General features: G+C 34.9%; 1 protein-coding gene across 2 annotated transcripts in view; it reads right to left on the bottom strand.

Moving 5' to 3' along the window:
- Positions 1-17,834, bottom strand: part of FMN2 (formin 2) — a 153,026-nt gene that overhangs the window by 110,073 nt on the left and 25,119 nt on the right. For both annotated transcript variants that reach the window (XM_071549608.1, XM_071549609.1), the window contains exons 3-4: positions 13,019-13,166; positions 7,844-7,905 (exon numbers count right to left, since the gene is read on the bottom strand). In XM_071549608.1, the coding sequence (XP_071405709.1) occupies positions 7,844-7,905; positions 13,019-13,166 (210 nt within the window). The remainder of the gene's footprint in view (positions 1-7,843; positions 7,906-13,018; positions 13,167-17,834) is intronic.

Raw genomic sequence — 17,834 nt, 5'->3', positions numbered from 1 at the left:
CATCTCTTATCCCTCTTCTACATACAGGGTCCTGTAGAAATTCTTAGAATCTATACCACTAAAAGGTAGCACCTGTCTCTAAAGGGTGAGAGAAATTTCATACCTAAATAATAAAACTTCCCTTATAAATCATATTTTGGGAGAAGGGGAATTTATAGATTTTCATCTAAAATGGGACTTCCATTTTAGAGAATGTAAGGAAAAAAATTATATTTTAAAAAATTAATGAATACAGCTCATACATATTTTGCTCTAAGCAGGAATGCTTAGATGACATGACTATTACCTCAATTTATCTATTTTCATGAGTAAAACCAGTGAGGAGTCAGAAGAGAGAAAACAATTTAAACAGAATTTCCAATAAGTATATGACTATCATGCATTTCTATTCACTGCTCCCTCAGAGAAGTTACAGCACTCTGCTAATATTTTACAGGAAGCTCAGTGTAAAGGCAAGTGAAGAAATGCATAAGTGGTCAGAATCACACACACACAGACAGAAAAGAGATAATTCTTTCTATACAAGCCCTATCCCATAATCCTTTTTCCAGAGATGAAAGTCTCTCATGTTATAGCCAAGGATTTTAAGTGGCACCAAGTAATTCTAGTTAAAATATGTAAGTTTCCCAGTTTTACTTTCATTCCTCTTTCTCCACCAATGAGAGAAGAAAACGAAGTATGTAAATACTAAATTCACTTCCACTGGATAGAATTTGCAAGCACACTGTTCAGACGCTATTGTTGCCCAAACCTTAAGGTTGGTGCTACTTTTCTAAGAAGTTGTACTTAAAATGACAAAAAAATCCAGTGTGTTTTTGTCTAAGTATAAAGCACAGTCAAAATGGAAAAAGAAGAATGCCCATTATGATTACAGGGTGGAAAATTTATATTATCTGCAATATTCTCATAAAAGTCTGTGATGAGGAAGTTGTGAAACTAAATGAATCACAAGAACTTGACCAGCAGTATCCTGAGAATTTTAATCAATGTCTGAATGTATGTGGTATTTGAATTAAGAGTCAGTCACAGGAAATACCATGTGCTTTTAGAGCTCACATTTTCATCTCAGTTTAGCTGGTTTTGAAAAAAAACATCAGCAAGACTTATTACCATTTTACCTCTGACTAGGCAGAGAAGGAAGTACATGACCACATACCCCTAATCAGAGATGAGCAAAGACCTGAGGAAAAGCCCCACAGATCTAAGCTAACCTGTCTTGGAGGAGGGTGCTGGTGGAAAAGGGACTGTACATGACCCTAATGTCTACTCATGACCTCCTAATGCCTGCTTAAACCTGAATTATCCTATGCTTTTTTCATGTTTTTCAGATCTATGATACAGGGCATACTACCTCAGTTAAACTGGAAAAACAGAATAAAGAGTCTTTGAAACTGAAATGAGCACAGAAGTAGAGCTTCATCTTGACATTAACATGAAGACACAGATTAGAAGAAAACAAATTTTAGTCTCACCATGATGAGAAGGAAGAGAGCAAAAATGTGCTATTTTTACTTCACTGAAAATAATACCACTGTGTTGTTTCTTTTAAAGAGGCAAACACTGTCTTCAAGCAAAGCAGTAGAAGTCAATCCAAGTATTGTGAAGTTTGGATGTAATACAAAATACAAATATTTTTTCTGAGAATTGACTGATTTATTTTTCTACAACTCAGGTTTGACATAATATACTCCTTTATTTTTCTTTAAATATGAGATCTGTGATTTATATTCTAAATTATGTCAATTAATTATATCCAATAAACTTTAATCTTTTTTTTAACATCTCCATAATCAGAACTAAATGGAAAATAGATTCAAGATCATGAATGAAGAAATGACTTTCATATCCAACAGAAAACTAAACTCTTTATTTAAATGATGGTAATTCAGTAGTAAAACTTTTTAATTATCACTACAAATACACTCATCCAGAAGGCTTGTAGGCCAAACCAAGTGTTTTCCCTTCATTGGTTTAAAACAAACAAACAAATAAATTAATTGTGACAGAACAGAGCTTTCTAAACACTGAATGTTTTAGGAGGGTTGTTATTATTTATTATTTTTAGGGCAGACCTCTATTATCTTTGAGAAATGCTCCAATTACTAAATCTCAGTTAAATTAAACAGCGCAACTGTACATACTTTTTACAGGCTAACTTACTGACTACCATAAAGCCATCACTTTGGGGAAAAAAAAAATTAAAAAAATAGAATTCTCTCTGTAGGATATCTGCAGGACCGCCCGGGATTGATTTACAAGTGCCTTGCAGTTTATTCAAAAATACTTAACTGCCATCTAGTGGCTGAGTAGGCTGACTTCGTGATGTCCTTCAGACACTAATTAAAAACCTCTTCCCTTATTTCTGTTATTTCTCTTTCTGTTCTCATCCTTCCTTCCTTCCTAAGAAACCCCGACATTATCAGATGACAATATTTTAATTACAAAGTTTAGCTACTAGCCATGTTGAAAGAGGAACAAACTTGAACAGACATTCGCTGTTTAAATTATATTGAGATCTCAACTAAGAGAATCTCACTTCATATTTTAAAAAGTTCAGTTAATTAATCTGCTACAGTTTTAGGAAATGAAAAGTCCATTCAGGCTTTCTGAAAAAAAAATCAAAAAAGAAACCTGAAAGTGGCAACATGTTTAAACTGAGAATTAATTTCTAATATTAAGAATCAAAGATTTCTATCAGTAAAACTGGAAAACTTCTGCAAATAAACTATATTTCATAAACATAAAAGACTTGATTTGCACTTAACTTGTCCTGAAGTTCCACAAAAGTTAGATTCCCCTTTCCTGCCTGAGTAAAATGCTCTGCATTTTAGCAGTTCCTGTGACCCCAGCAGTAAAGTCACCTGACAGGTTTCTATCACCTCTTGTTTCACGCAAACTTTGATTCCTTTTTCTACATTTCTGATAAAATATTATTTACTCCCAAGGCTAACAAGAAAGCACTATCTGTCTACCTATGGTTCCTGATATTCATCTGCTTAAAGCTAAGATATCCCAACTCTAACATTACACATTGGACCTACAATTAGAACATTAGTTCCCCCGCACCACATACTGGAAGTCTGCGTTTAGTTTTTGTAAGATAAAAAACCCCAGATTTATACCTCAGAATAATTTTTAGCTTTCTGTTTTCTGAAATTTGGGTATGCTGGCATGATTTTGCAGAAAGCTTACACTGATACAGTTCTCCTTAAAATAAGATATCCAATTCTATTCATTATCATTTGATTCAAATGGAAACTTCCAAAAACACTTGCTTCATTTATAGTCCTTTCTTTCCTCAATGAAAAAACTGTATGTAGTAGATACTTGTGAATGCATCATACATTTTTATTGGCTGGCTTTTTTTTCTTATGCAAATATGGAACTTTTTTTCCCAGATAAAATCCAAGACTTTGGCAATCCTATTTTTGTGGGGAAAGAATTTAGAGTAACAGATCATTGCTTCCACAAGCCTTCTCTTCCCCCTTCTAAAAAGGCACCTGTCAAACAGTGAAGAGATGGAAGAGGAGTGACAGTTGTTTCCAGGTTCTTTATGATTAAGTATCTCAAGAATGAATATGCAAAATCAAGCACTGTAAGAAGAGTCACAGTCATTGAACAGTTTGGGAGCTCATAAAGGAAGAGTTTCCAATTTTCATCAAATTCCTCTTGAACAATTGTTCACTAGTCTCATCTACAGTTGGCCTATACCCTGATGAAGGCCACATAATATCAAAATAAAACAGGTTTCACGTCAGACTCCAAGTATGATAGTCTAAAAACAGACTTATAAAATCTTCCTTTTTTATTTTATTCTGTTTTATATTTCACCATTTCAGCTAAATCTTTCATCTGCCTTCCTTATCTTACCTTCACCTGTAAAGAATAATTTCTGAGTAAGAGAGCTTTGAGCAGTGTGCATGTTTCTGAGACAAATTCTAGCAGTGACATTTTATAATAATAAAAAGTAAATCCCAGTCACACCAACATTTTATACTTTCTAAATAGACTGATTATATACTTATCTTAAAGGATTTCAAAACCTTTTTGCTTGTATTACTAAGTGTCAAAATTCAAACATTTCAAATGTCACTAAGCTATTAACTTAAGGAGTTGTAAGTCATAGTTAAAGACCAGGGTAAAGAAAAATTGAGAGAGGAGTTACCAGGCGAGTGTGGTAGTTAGGAATACTCTAAGAGACACTCCAGCAGTCAGACACATAATGTTTTTATAGAGCAGGATATATCTTCAACATGGCTAAACCTGGCCTGTAATTTAAGTTTCTTAAGACTTAGCATTGCTTCCCTATGATATTGTTGGAAAGCACACCAATAGATCATGCAGTAGAAATCTGTTTTCAGCACCTGAGAGCTGCCAAAATTTTGTCTGTTTTGTTAGTACCAGTGGAAGTACATGGTGTTCCAAAAAAACATATAATTTTGGTTGAGATTTATTCTTTGGCTAAAAAGTGGTGAACCAAACCAAAGGGAACAACTGAGATGGAAACATTATGAGCATGAAAATTATTTTGATGGCAAGCTTTTCTGATGTAAATATAGTTTAAACACTCATCGTAAAATATCTTATAACCAAACTGCTAGACACTGAAACAGTATAGAAAACCTCACCTCCTGAGATGGGATTACAGAGACCAGGCATCATCAACAGCATGAAGAAAAGTTCATTACATCTGGATGCTGAGACTTTTAAATAAATGTAATGAGGGTTTTCTTCTTAAATGTATGTGGTACTTAAAATAGACAACCATCACAAATTATCAAAAGCAGAAATTGAATGTAATTTTATAATAAGATGCATAATACAACAAGGAAATTAAGTCCCTTTCAAACAATGTCAGGTTTCCGGTTTTGTGATGTCCCACTACTAATAAAAGCCTAGTTCTCATGTACTTATTTTACAATTAAAGGAGACTTTTTCCTTCTTCCTTTTTCTATTTCTACCTACCATGTAAACAATAACAAGCTAATCTGAAAAGTGAGTTAAAATGTAAGGAAAATTGCTAAGGTAGCCCAAAATATTGGGGGTACAAGACAGAATGTAAATTCACTCTTGTACAAAGTAGAGCTTTCAGGTCTAAAAGATCAGGTTTGAAGCTGGAGTTTCTAAACTAGGGCATTCGATTTCTCTCTTCTTCCTTCACTAAAGAACTTAAGCCTAAGAAAACTTTCTGTGTTCACACTGAGAAAACTAAGAAGACATTGTTGTTCTTTGGCATTTCAAAACTAGGACTTGAAATTACTGCCAATTTTTCTTATTTTTCCTCTGCTTAACTGTTCCTGCACTAAAAGCAACCACACTCCTAGGTCCTCATTTTTTTTCTAGTTGCAATTTTTAAAAATTAAGTATTTTGGACTCTTAAAAAACTTTAAGACATTATGCTGCAAAACATAAAGAATATATCTAACATTGTGAAGATAAGGAAATGGACAGGATGTAGACATAAAAGCCCCTTCCAGTGTCAAGTACGTACAGAATCCAGGCTCTGTGTGTTACTTGTGCTTTTAATTTAGAATCATTCTGAATCTTTTAGTTAACTGCTTATTATAAGTGAGATAATTTATCTGCATCATGTTACAGTTGTGTTTGTTTCTATATCAACCATCTTTAGTTATTTTTAACAGCATGTGGAAAATGTCTTTTCATAGGGAGAGTAAAAAAGACTGCAATAGACTTAGACTTAGCTGATCAATTCCTAATTTCACACTAAAGCTCTCTTCCTTTTGACCCATCAAAAGAGAAAAAGAAAAACCTCCTACTTAGCTAACTTTAACCACCGCTTGCTTTCTTTCAGAAATAAAAACTCTGGACAAGCCAGACAACTAATAAAAGAGGATAGAACTCTAATGGAGACACGTCATAGTATTTCATCACTTAAAAAAAAAAAGTAAAAATAACAACAGGAATGATCTGATTGCAGTATTGGATTTACCTACAAACGTGAAGGCCATTCTATTTTCTAGATATTTTTTATAGATTGATATAGTTAGACATTAATGGGTAGGTAGAATAGAGTCAACTGCTTGGGACTGTACAGAAACCATTTGAACACATGACAACGTTTTATCCACATAGGGTTCCTCAAATTAAAAACTTTCACTCTGATTTTCAAAATAAACCAGAAAGACGATGACTTAAGATAGCAAAAACTTGAGATGACTTTCTGCAAGTGAGATGATCTTGCTAGTTCTGCCCTTTGCTGATGAATAATAGTATAGAATGGAAGAAGTTCACATTACTGTCATAAGAGATCAATAATGAGAAAGAGAGATGGGAATCTCTAACAACACAAGCAAATGTTATTCAGTAATTGGAGAAAATAACAGGCTAGTTTTAAAAATAACAAAAAGCTCCTAAGCTGAAGTAAACGTAATTTGTTCAGGCAACCACACAGTGCTCTACTGCTGCTGGTTACATTTCATTCTGATAGTAATTCTCATAATATTTTTTTCTTTGGAGGTGGGGGAGTATACTACCTGAGCATTCATAAATACACTTCAATTAATTACATTTCCAATAATAAAACCTTGTTTCTTGCAATGAATTAAAGTCCTAGAGACAGTTTAAATATGCTCCTTATGTACAATAACTTCCCAGAAGTATAGGAAAACACTTTTTCTCAACAAAGACTAGAAACAATTGCTAGTGAAACTTGAGTGACAAATATAAAAACAACATGGGAAAAATATATTTTAGGTTGAACTTAACATACTGCAACGTAGAATAACTTTGTAACACTAAAAGGCTCTAATTTTAAAATGTTCCTTATTATGGAGGTAACCAACTAAAATAATTCTATTAATGTTGTTTAGCAAGACAGAAGTCACAAAAAGTTCATACACCTAATCTCCCCACCCATCACTCATAAAATATGTGATCAAGCCCAAATTAAATTTGCAAGTCTAATGATCATTAGTACATATTTAACTGGGCATTCCCTCTTTTATACCTGAAAAGCAAATTATGGATCATTTTTACAAACGCTGCTCAATGCAGTGATGTTTGAACCATCTTATCATGAACAAAATCCTCCCACAAAAACAAAAGAAAGAAAGAAAGAAACAAAAGCTGCAAAATACTCCACAAAAACCCAAACCCAGGAGAGAAATAAGGAGGGGCAAACAAGAGATTTTAAGAGCTTTTGGTCACTCCTTGTTTCAAACCAGTATTTCAAGAAAGCAGAACTTTACCTTCCTTCTTATGCCTCCCAGAACAACTGAATGGTCTTGTTCACTAGTAAGGTAAGTTTGTTAGCTAGTCTTTTGAGGAAACAAAATTTGAAGTTCCTCAAGCCCATCAAACTGTAACACCTTTAATGAAGAATAGAACATGTATGGTGACATGCTAAAAAGAATAAAATAAAATGTGCCTACATTGCACAAGTCAAACCCAGACTGTCTCCACTGTCCCAGTATTACATCTCCTTTTAAGCCCAGCATGGCACCCTTAACCTGTTCACTTACTACCACTGCTATAAGCTGCAGAGGAGAATCACAAAAAAAAAAATCTCTGCCACTATTACTTACATAAACTTTTGTAGATTAACCAATATAACCAGTTCTATTACTATTCCTGAGTAATGTCATCAGACATAGCGTTGACTTCTGAGTGAACAGTAACAATTTTTGTAAGAATCACCTTAGGTAGGCAGGAACCTTTAGTCTTTGTGCCGAGGTACATTATGGAGCACACAAAAAACTCACTTCTGAACGTTTTCATTCAGAGCATTCAGTACACAAAACTATTTTAAAAATGTCTGAGAGAAGTACTGCTTTTGCACTCTTTTTACAAAATGATAGATAAAACATTTCTGTTAGAATCTTACCTGTACCCGCTGAACATCATCTCTGCGTTGCTTCTCTGTTTCTAGGACTGTAGATTTCAACTCTGAATTTGAAAAGATACAGATTCTAAATTTCTACACATAAAACAATTGATATTTTGAAATACATATTAAAAAAATCATGAAAGGAGGGCAGAGTTAAAAAGAAAATAATGTTAACTGTCCCACTTTTCAAATTATCTCTAAAATCCACCAAACAGGTTAGATGTATAAACCCAGCCAAAACTCAATTTGCAATGTATGTATCATGACAAAAATCTCAACTGTTACCATCTTAAACCTGAAAGAAGTCCATTTTGATTGATCAAAATTTCTGATTCAAAGAGGCTCTGTTATATACATTTCACAGAAGGTCAAGGGAAGGTTCTCATGCTTTTCATCCCATCTAATCTCAGTAAGAAGTATTTATGTCCTTAAGATTGATGACTGTTGCCAGCTATGATGGCTTTTTCATGGCCTCCACTGGCCCTCTTCTGCCCTACCATTGTAATTTGAAATCTTCACAATGACATATATAGTGATAAGATCTGAAAATGGCAACAAAACATAAGATACCGCACCAGATTCTGTTTCTTATTTCAAAACCAGATTGCTTTTCTGATCTTAAAGAACCTCACTGGGACTAAATTTTCTAGCCTGATAGGAAATAATGAGAAAGAGGAAAACAAATAAACAAACGACTCCATCGCAGCTATACAGTGCAAAGGTCTCCAACCAGTTTAGTAGCTACTGCTCATGATGCCTCTTTACTGATCATAGCCTAATTTTGTACACCTGACAATAACAGAAATATTTTTGGTACACCTGCTCAGAGAATATACGTGTTGCGTATTTTTTACACCTTTTAAAGGTACCGCTATTCGAGAGGGAAATCTCTTGGCCATTTGAAGAAATAGCAAAGCAGCTGTGATCCAAAACCTCTGGATAGAAGAGGAGACTGAGGGGAGACCTCACTGCAGTTACAACTTCCTTGTGAGGGGAAGAGGAGGGGCAGGCACTGATCTCTTCTCTGTGGTGACCAGTGACAGGACAGAGAATGGCCTGCAGTTGTGTCAGGGGAGGTTTAGGCTGGATATTAGATAAAGGTTCTTCACCCAGAGGGTGGTTGGGCACTGGAACAGGCTCCCCAGGGAAAAGCCACAGCACCAAGCCTGACAGAGTTCAAGAAGAGTTTAACAATGCCCTCAGGCACATGGTGTGACTCTTGGGGATGGTCCTGTGCAGGGCCAGGAGTTGGACTGGATGATCCTTGGGGGTTCTTTCCAACTCAGTGTAACCTGTCATTCTGTGATTCATAATTCCTAGACATTTGTCCCCCTCACAGCTTTCTGACAATTCCAGCTGCTGTGGGAGACAAGACACAGAAGGGTGAAGTTTCATTGCTAGTGTCAATTATGCTGCAAGGCTACCCCTTGAAAATTAACAATCCACAACTTTTTTTTTTACCTGGATGTGGAGAAGACACCATTAACAAGAAATAATCTTTTATATTATTATGTTTGAGAGAAATTTTAATATAAATTTGTTCTTTGCACACAATAGGTTTCCTCTTTGGTGATTTTCTACTACTAGACATTTACATGCATGACAGTGTTTTCTATCATGCAAATTAGCACAACTACCTCCCTTACTCAGAAGTACTTTAAAAAATAGTAACAAACTGCTCCTATCTATTAGTCAGTATTTAACAATTTGACAGATTTGTCTAGCTTACTTTTACTTGAGACAGGTTTTGTTCTAAAAAGGGTTCTCAATATAAGCTGAAGTCAGGGTGATATGACTTGTTAACTTTAAGGTTAACTTGACAAAATTTAGCAAATACAATCTATTTCCAGCAAATTAACAGATTTTTATATTTGTTAAGCAAAATTAAAAAAAAAAAGCTCCACCACCACAGTTAAGAAACAAACAAACCACAAATAAACAAAAAATCCCCCAAAACTCAAAAACCAACCAAACAAAAATGGGCTAAAGAAAAGAAAAAAGTGCTATAAGACAAGTGAAACCTTTCCTTTAAACCAAACCAACCATTACTTTTTGATAACGTTTTTTGGGTTACTTTTTTTTTTTTGGGGGGGGGGGGGGGCTGTTTTGGTTTTTTGGGTTTTTTTTTGTTTTTTTTTTACAGAGACTAACTTAGATTTTGACTTTGGAAACCCACAGAGAGGTATAGTGTCCTGGGAACTGTTCGGTTTTGCAGAAGTTGTGTAGTCTGAGTCTCTTCACAAGTGGTTAAAAGAGTCACAGAGGAGACAGGACAACTGGGGTCTAGTGCCAGCTTACTTGCCTTTTCTTATATATTTCAATAGAATAGTGTCAACAGCAAAGCATTAAAATAATTGAATTTCAAATACCCTGTTGAGTTTAGATTCAGACAATGTGCTGAGATGTGAGAATGGTAGACTGAAATACCATAAGAAGTGTCAGGAACAGATTTTGGGTATTCAATTAGAAAATTAGTGGCATACACACTGAACTTTTTGGTGATATTGACTCATTTTGTGTAAAACTTTCTCTCAATCCAGAACTGAAAATTATTTTTGGCATAAGCATCTGCTGACTTGAACCCAAATTCACATTAGGTATTTCCAGATTTCAGTTTTAAATAAATAGCCAACCTAAAAAACCCTCTGAAACAAAAAAAACCCCAAGCTAAAAAATCACCAAACAAGAAGAATCAACCTGACCAAGCAAAAACGAAAAAAAGACAAACAAAAACTCCTGACCACTCTAACAGGCCTTTTCTCACACCCAATGATGTTCCACATAATACAGAGCACACAGCAAAATTATTTAATACTAAACAAATGATTAACTACTCGATAATTTAGAAAAGATTATCTAAAACCTTGCAGAATTTTGTCTTGCCTTACTTAAAACTTAAAGGCCTACAACTGTTCTCATGCTAATATGCATAATAAAAACAAAGGTTCTCTCTATAAAAATATCCTGCTGCGTTCCTTTCTCTCTCAATATTTTTGTCTAAAATGCATGTGGGTTTTTATGAACTATTGTTTCTAATAATAATATTAAATCTGTTTAATCCAGACATCAATAATTACATACAATACTAAAAACAGTTACCCTGCACCCAATAATTTAGACCATTTTAAAAAATGTTTAACCCCTACACCTTTCAATGGTGCATAAACATAAAATAATTTAGTAACAAATCTTGGGGAAACTGTTCATCCTCAGGTTTCACATCACTCACCTCCAGGTTCTTCCAAATGGCAAGCATGCAAACAGTGAAGAAAAAGTTATTTATCTACCTGAACTGCATTCAGAATTATAATTTTTCTTTTTCCCTCCATGCCCCACACTGAAAAATCACACTAAAATATCAATAAATAGATTTTAGAAATTATCTGTGTTACATTTAGAAGCAGTTACAATATGCAATTTGCCACTTGGCTTCTAACTCTATTTTCTTAATGTTTTTGCATTTGAGAGGGCAAGGGTTGAGATAAGGAACAGACAAGTCCTGTACACATTATATCCACGTATCAGATATTAATTAGAACAGAATAATCAAACAGAATGCAGTAGTATTAAACAGAATAACACAAGATAGGAACAAACCATGTATAAAATGAATATATATATAAATTATTAATATTTTCTTTTTGGTAGAAATACATTTTCAAATGCATCTTGACATTTCAAAATACTTTAGGTAATCAATTTTATTCTGGATTTCAGAGCACAACAGTGTTTTAACTTGCACCAGCTTCTGCTGGGCTAAAACTTCAAACTAAAATAGTAAGATACGAATTCTTTTGTTTTTCCAGTGCAGAGGATGTTCATAAATTCTCTGATCACATATCCACTAGCTAAGTCTCCAGGTTGAGAAACCCAACTCTCGGAGTACCTGACTGAATTCTATTACCACAGATAGCTGCACTTTCGTTGAATACAGCATAAAACAGTAGATCATAATGTTAAAAACTGGACCAGCTCAACAGTCCAGTTGAGTAGTACTGCACTGCTCCACACTCTGAATTGCACCAGTGAGACGGCTGCAGAAATGTTTCCTCAGTCTCCAATAGAACTGCCTAGGTAAAACTCACAGCACAAACAGAATGATATAGCAATATTCCATGTTTATTGGCATCACTTGTTTTGCTTGTGAACACTGAAATAAGTGCTACCAGTAAAGTGTCATCATGATAAATGGTGCCCATGCAAGAAATAATTTGTTAATGTTCTGGAGGAAGTGGCAGAGAAGTCCCAAAGAGAAGTAAATCTGAAATTAACTTCACCCAAAGTATACAAGCAATAAAAATAGATCTGTTGAAATAAAAATTTAGTTTGTGAAATCTGAAAAATAAAAAAAAAGGAGTGGTAGAAAACGGAAAATTTGAGAATACCCAGTGACTCTCTATGGAGGGGATGGGGATGAACGCAATATAGAAGTGTTGAGAGCTGCTGAATACTAACTAATGGAAAGCAAAGCCTCCAAGAACCTGTGGTATTTGTGCATCAACACTACTAACAGAAAACAGGTTTGAAATTCTCTTCTAAATATCTTTGTCAGCTACAATAGAGGGGTTTTTGTTGTTTGGTGGGGGGGATTGAGGGGGGGGGGGGGGTTGAGTTGATTTTGTTTCAATTCTGAGCTTAAACAAATCCCTTAATATGCATGAAGAAGATTGCAGAAATTTGGTTGGTAGCATAACCTCACAAATTTTAAGATAAACTTAGTAAACAAGACCTCAATTTTTTTTCAGATACACTTTCTCCACCTCTCTGTCAGAATAGGACTGCTGAATCTACAAAGGAATACCTTACACCACTCAAATAACTTTCAGTATACCACCAGTGGGCTTTTGAAATTTTCCGTATTTTTAAGAAGAGAAAAGAACCCATATTTCATGACTCTGAAGGTATGTAAATTGCAAAAGAACAAAGGTCATGACACCTGGTAAACTCCTCTAAGTCAGCAGATGCCAGATACACATCTTAGTTGTTAACAAAAAGAATGCATTTTTGCTGGATATTTTTTATTAGATTCTTACTAGCTAACACTCTTTCTGATGCTAATCCAAGATCTTCAAAGCCAACTATTTGTTAGTAGGTAAGATACTAGGTTTATATCTTGGATCTAAAAAACAGCATCTGTCCCTCTGCTATACATTTATCTTGTCTGAAAAATACCTTCTTCCGAAATTTTGAGTCTTTGTTCTTCATCTGGAGGTTTAGGTGGGGGCCACGCAGATGGAATTCTCCTCGGAAAGCTTCCTTCAATGTAATCTGTTGAATGTGTGGGTTGGCTAACTGCAGCCCAAGTATAAAGCTGGTCTTGCTGTGATTATTTAAAAGAAAAAAAAAAGAAAAAAAAGTTGAGAAGTTCATATAGAAATACAAACTCAAAATATCTAAGCTTTTGTTTCCAATACAAATAACTCACTATCCACTGCTATGTCAAGGCCAACCTGGTTTTGTGTTCTTCATCTCCTCATAAAGACTTAAAAGAAATCTATATTAAAATAATTATTTCTATTAACAACAGAAAATTAAGCTTTGAGTTATCTACAGCAAAACAACATGCTAGGATACAGCTCAGCACTCTTTGGAGCATAAGAAACTCTTTTCCCCTTCTTTTCTTATAGAGATAACACATTCTGTCCAACATGACTGCACTTGGTTACATATGGCTAGCTTTATGGGTTAGAGAAAAATATTTCAATCCACACTCGACATAATCTTTTTAACGCCAAATACCCAAGCAAGGAAAATGAGCAGGATTAGTTCAGAATAAATTAAAATGATATTCTTTTCAGCTTTATTTTTATAATTTACAAACAAACAAAAAAAACACAGTTGAAAGTATTCTTAGTCCTGTGGGCTCAAATCAGATTATATCCTTATTACTCATAGCTTTGAGTTTGATTCTATGATTAAAAGTAGGACATGTAGCGGCTGTCTGATGAAAACTAGGGCAAACTTACGCTTTAAGAAAACAGCTTTTAGATGATCACAATTCAAGTAGTTATACTTGTGACTCCTAGTATGCTTCAACATGCACACCTTATGATTAAACCTTTAGAATGCTGTAAATTCTATAAAGATCATTCACAGCTACTGCATGAGTATCCCAGTGAGTGATCTGGAAAGACGTAAATATTGTAATGCAAAACTAGAAAAATAAGATCAAGTTACAGGATAAAAATACAGTCATATGACAGTAATACCTTCTAACAGAGATGACGTTTATTAGACTTTGGACATGCTATTGGCTGAGTGAAACATTGCTAATATGTATTTTTCATGCTACATATTTAATTTTTAGATTTTTTTAAAATTTGAGACACACTAAACTTTGAAGAGATGTGCAGTGGGAAGAAGAAAATGACACTTTTTCTTGGGATAATCACTATTCTATGTGACCAAGTTTTTAGTTACATAAAGATAAGTTGTGATAAGAGTGATAATGTTCTGTAGAGAGCAACTTACTTGGAACAGACAAATGCTGGTTATAAAGTAAAAAGTTTTGGTTTACAGAGGGTGTCCCAGTCAGGGCCAAAGGAAGCTTCCCAGCATGAAAAACATGATAAAAATCCAGACACATACCTAAACCTTAGATAAAGGTAAAAATAAATGGATAGAATGTTTAATAAAAAATAAGACCAGGTTCTTTACATAGTCCTGATCTCTACATTCCTTGAAAAGTCTGTCCTTTCCATTAGGATGTTACTGCATTTGAATATTGAAAAAGCTTGATTAATGCAGTCCTTTGAGTGACCTAGTTCTTTCCCTTTGTCTAATGCCAATTTTTTAGAGGATAGATACTTCTGAGTTTATGCTCAATTTCTAGTAACGTTTGAGTGTAAAGGGGAGGGAGAGCCATACCTGTATATACTGCACAAAAAAAGGGAAAAGGTACTGGATTTTGTTATTTGTCATATTTCTGCACCATGTAAATCTGAAAACCACTGAGGAAATTAGGATTGAAAAAAGTAATTGAGGCAAACCAGAACCAATATTTTCTTGTGGCCTCTACTACCTTATGCAATCCAGGGAACACAGGGAAGAACACCCGCTGCAGAGTGTTAACTGGTTAAGCATAGTTGATTTTCAATAGGATTACATGTAGAGTTATAGGTCAATAAAAGACAACAGACTGTAGATAATACTGACATAGCATGAATAAGGAAAACAAACAAACTGTTCTAGGACATGACATTTCTACATGTCAGTTTTTGAAATATTTAATACAATCATTTAACAACAGAATTTTGAAGCATGATTAGTCAACAGGAATTAAGATGCATTTAAAGGAATAGCTCAGAACTATTGTACAGATGGGATACATTATGAAGACAATAAAATATGAAGTACCTATGTTCTTGCTGATATAATTTACAGCATATAAACTATGAACAGTTATAGATTAAGATATCACACAACTCCACAATCAACTCTCAATCCCATATGGGAGCTTTGTTTGTGAATATAAAAGACAGCATTTTTGTTTGTATTGCACTAGGAGGGTGGGGGGATCCTTTTTCATTCACTATTCAACATAGAGAAAGACAATGGAATAGTCTCATTATGTAATAGAAATTTACAGATGTAAATGTAGACTTGCAAAAATGCCTCAGGGGCACTTGCACTACAATGAAAATGTATACATTTTCAACATGTAAACAACTACTTTCAGGTTGCTTCCAAGGTTATAAGCATAATTTAAAATATGAAAAACCTTCATGACAGAGAGGTAATCTGGACTTCAAGTTGACAGTCCACAGTTTACACTTTAAAATGGAGAAGATGAACCCTGTCTCTACTTTCATACCCTTCAAAAGAGATGAATCATTTATTTGAATGTACTAATTCCTATGCACTGAAGCTATGGTCCAAAATCTAATTCTCTTTGTTCTGTCTGTAGCTCCTTGACAGTTAACATACTAACCCATCTCATTTCTCCTTTTACAAATCTGATAATGCCATAAATACACATGATTATTAGTACAGTTTGAAGAAAGTTATATACAGCTAATTCTATAATAAAGTAATACTTAAGCAAAAGAAACAAAATAATCCAATATTAAAAATACAGATTTGCTTTTATCATTAATAATTATAACACAATCATCCATGATCCTAGATTCCCACATTCCACTTTTTATTTCAGAGGCAATTCTTCCTAAATATCACTGTACATACGGTCAGTGAACAGCCTTACCGTGATCAAGCTTTGACTACATCTCGAATTTCCTCTTCATCTTGCACAGACACCACTACTTAGTGTTTAAAGCATCTCTTTTGAGGGGAAAAATACATATGTATTCTCATAATGAATGATCCCAGTCTTAATAATTCAGACTCATTTCTAGGCAGACACTGAAAGCTTAAAACTGAGTCCAGTGCACTAAACCTGATGTCAAGAAGAGTTCTTGTTTCCACACATCCTTACACAGCACTTTGCACTGGTTCTTAAAAGTGCAGAGCATCTGCACATGGGCGAGGCCTGCAGGATCGGATGGTGCCTAATCAATATACATTTTACCACTTAGAGATGCTAGCATTTAGAATCACTGAGAGTCAGGTCTGTAGTTTAACTCACTCTCTTCCCAGACAGCTCTCAGTATGCACAAGAATGGCTTTTTGTAACAACTTTTCATTCTCTGGTACCACAGTGTTACACTTCAAGTACGTAACAGATTAAATATTAAATATGTTCCTTCACTGGTTGAGCTGACGATAGGTTTCCCAGCAAATCTTTAAAATGGAAACCAATGCTGTAAGCTCTCAAAGAAAGGGCCTCTAGCAAATGACACATACAGGGAGGCTGGCACACCCAGAACTAGGGCCAGGAGCTAGACCTCCAGCAAACATCAGGAAGTCATTCTGATGGGCCTGGAGCTTGCAGAAAAAGGGTCACACATTTTTCACACAGACTGAGTTACAGAGGAGTATATCCCTCACGGTAGGAATATAATATGTAACGTTGAACATATTCTTCACTGTTCATGGAGATACAGAGGTAATAAAATCTTCGGTTCAATGTTTCTTCAGTTGTTAATCAGCAGTTTACCTGCTTCCAGTTCAAAAAACACAGATACCCATTGTGAGAAATGCTTATAGGAGATACAAGATATGGAGTTGAAATAGCACATTTATTTAAAATAGTTGCAAAAGCATAGATTACCAATGTGAGAATAAAGGAGGGGGAAAATCTGGCCAGAAGTATTTCGACAATACTTGTCAACAAGGAAAAAAACCAATCAAAAGTGCAGTCAGGTGGAGGGGTGAGGCAGTACAGGACCACACTGCTATCAGGAGTTGCCTCTGTTCTTCAGCTCAGCACAGCAGTACACAGGGGAAGTACATTAGTAGTACCTCTAAAGTTTCTTACAGAAGAGTGCATTGGTACTAACTTCCTGATGGCTCCTGTATTAAGCCTTGATGCAATTGGGCTCTACCTTGTAGGAAATTTATTTTCAAACAGTAAACTTGAAAAATATTTCACTAGAATCTCAAACAATCAGTTACCCTGAAAAAGGGAGGACAGAAGGGTTGGCATATTCACAGACAGGTACAAAGGGGTCAGGAGTAAGCAGAAAGTGGGAGTTACAAGAAGGTCCCTATTTATCAAATCAGCCTGGATGACATTCTTTCAATAGGAAGAGGTGGAGGAATGGGTAGAGGAAATAACACTGCATTTAAGATGGAACTAGATGAACTCAGAGGAATTACATTTTATGGTAATTGGGTTAAGAAGGGACCAGGCTCTGTGTCTCAGAGGTGTTTTCCAGGCTAAGAGCTCCAGAGAGCTTGTACTGCATTTGTACATAACTGTTTGTCATTGACTCTGTTTCAAGTGCATGGAAGGAGTTTATTTTTCCATTTAAGAGGTTTAATCACTCTAGTATACTAAGGATACAGCCTCTAAAATGAAAGAAAGACAATGGCATGTTTCCCACTGCACACGAATAGTTAATTGGAGAAACAAGGTTTTAGTTTGAGA

The sequence above is a fragment of the Pithys albifrons genome, chromosome 2 (assembly GCF_047495875.1).
Source record: "Pithys albifrons albifrons isolate INPA30051 chromosome 2, PitAlb_v1, whole genome shotgun sequence".
Taxonomy (NCBI): domain Eukaryota; kingdom Metazoa; phylum Chordata; class Aves; order Passeriformes; family Thamnophilidae; genus Pithys; species Pithys albifrons.
This window is presented reverse-complemented; position numbering and strand designations above follow the sequence as displayed.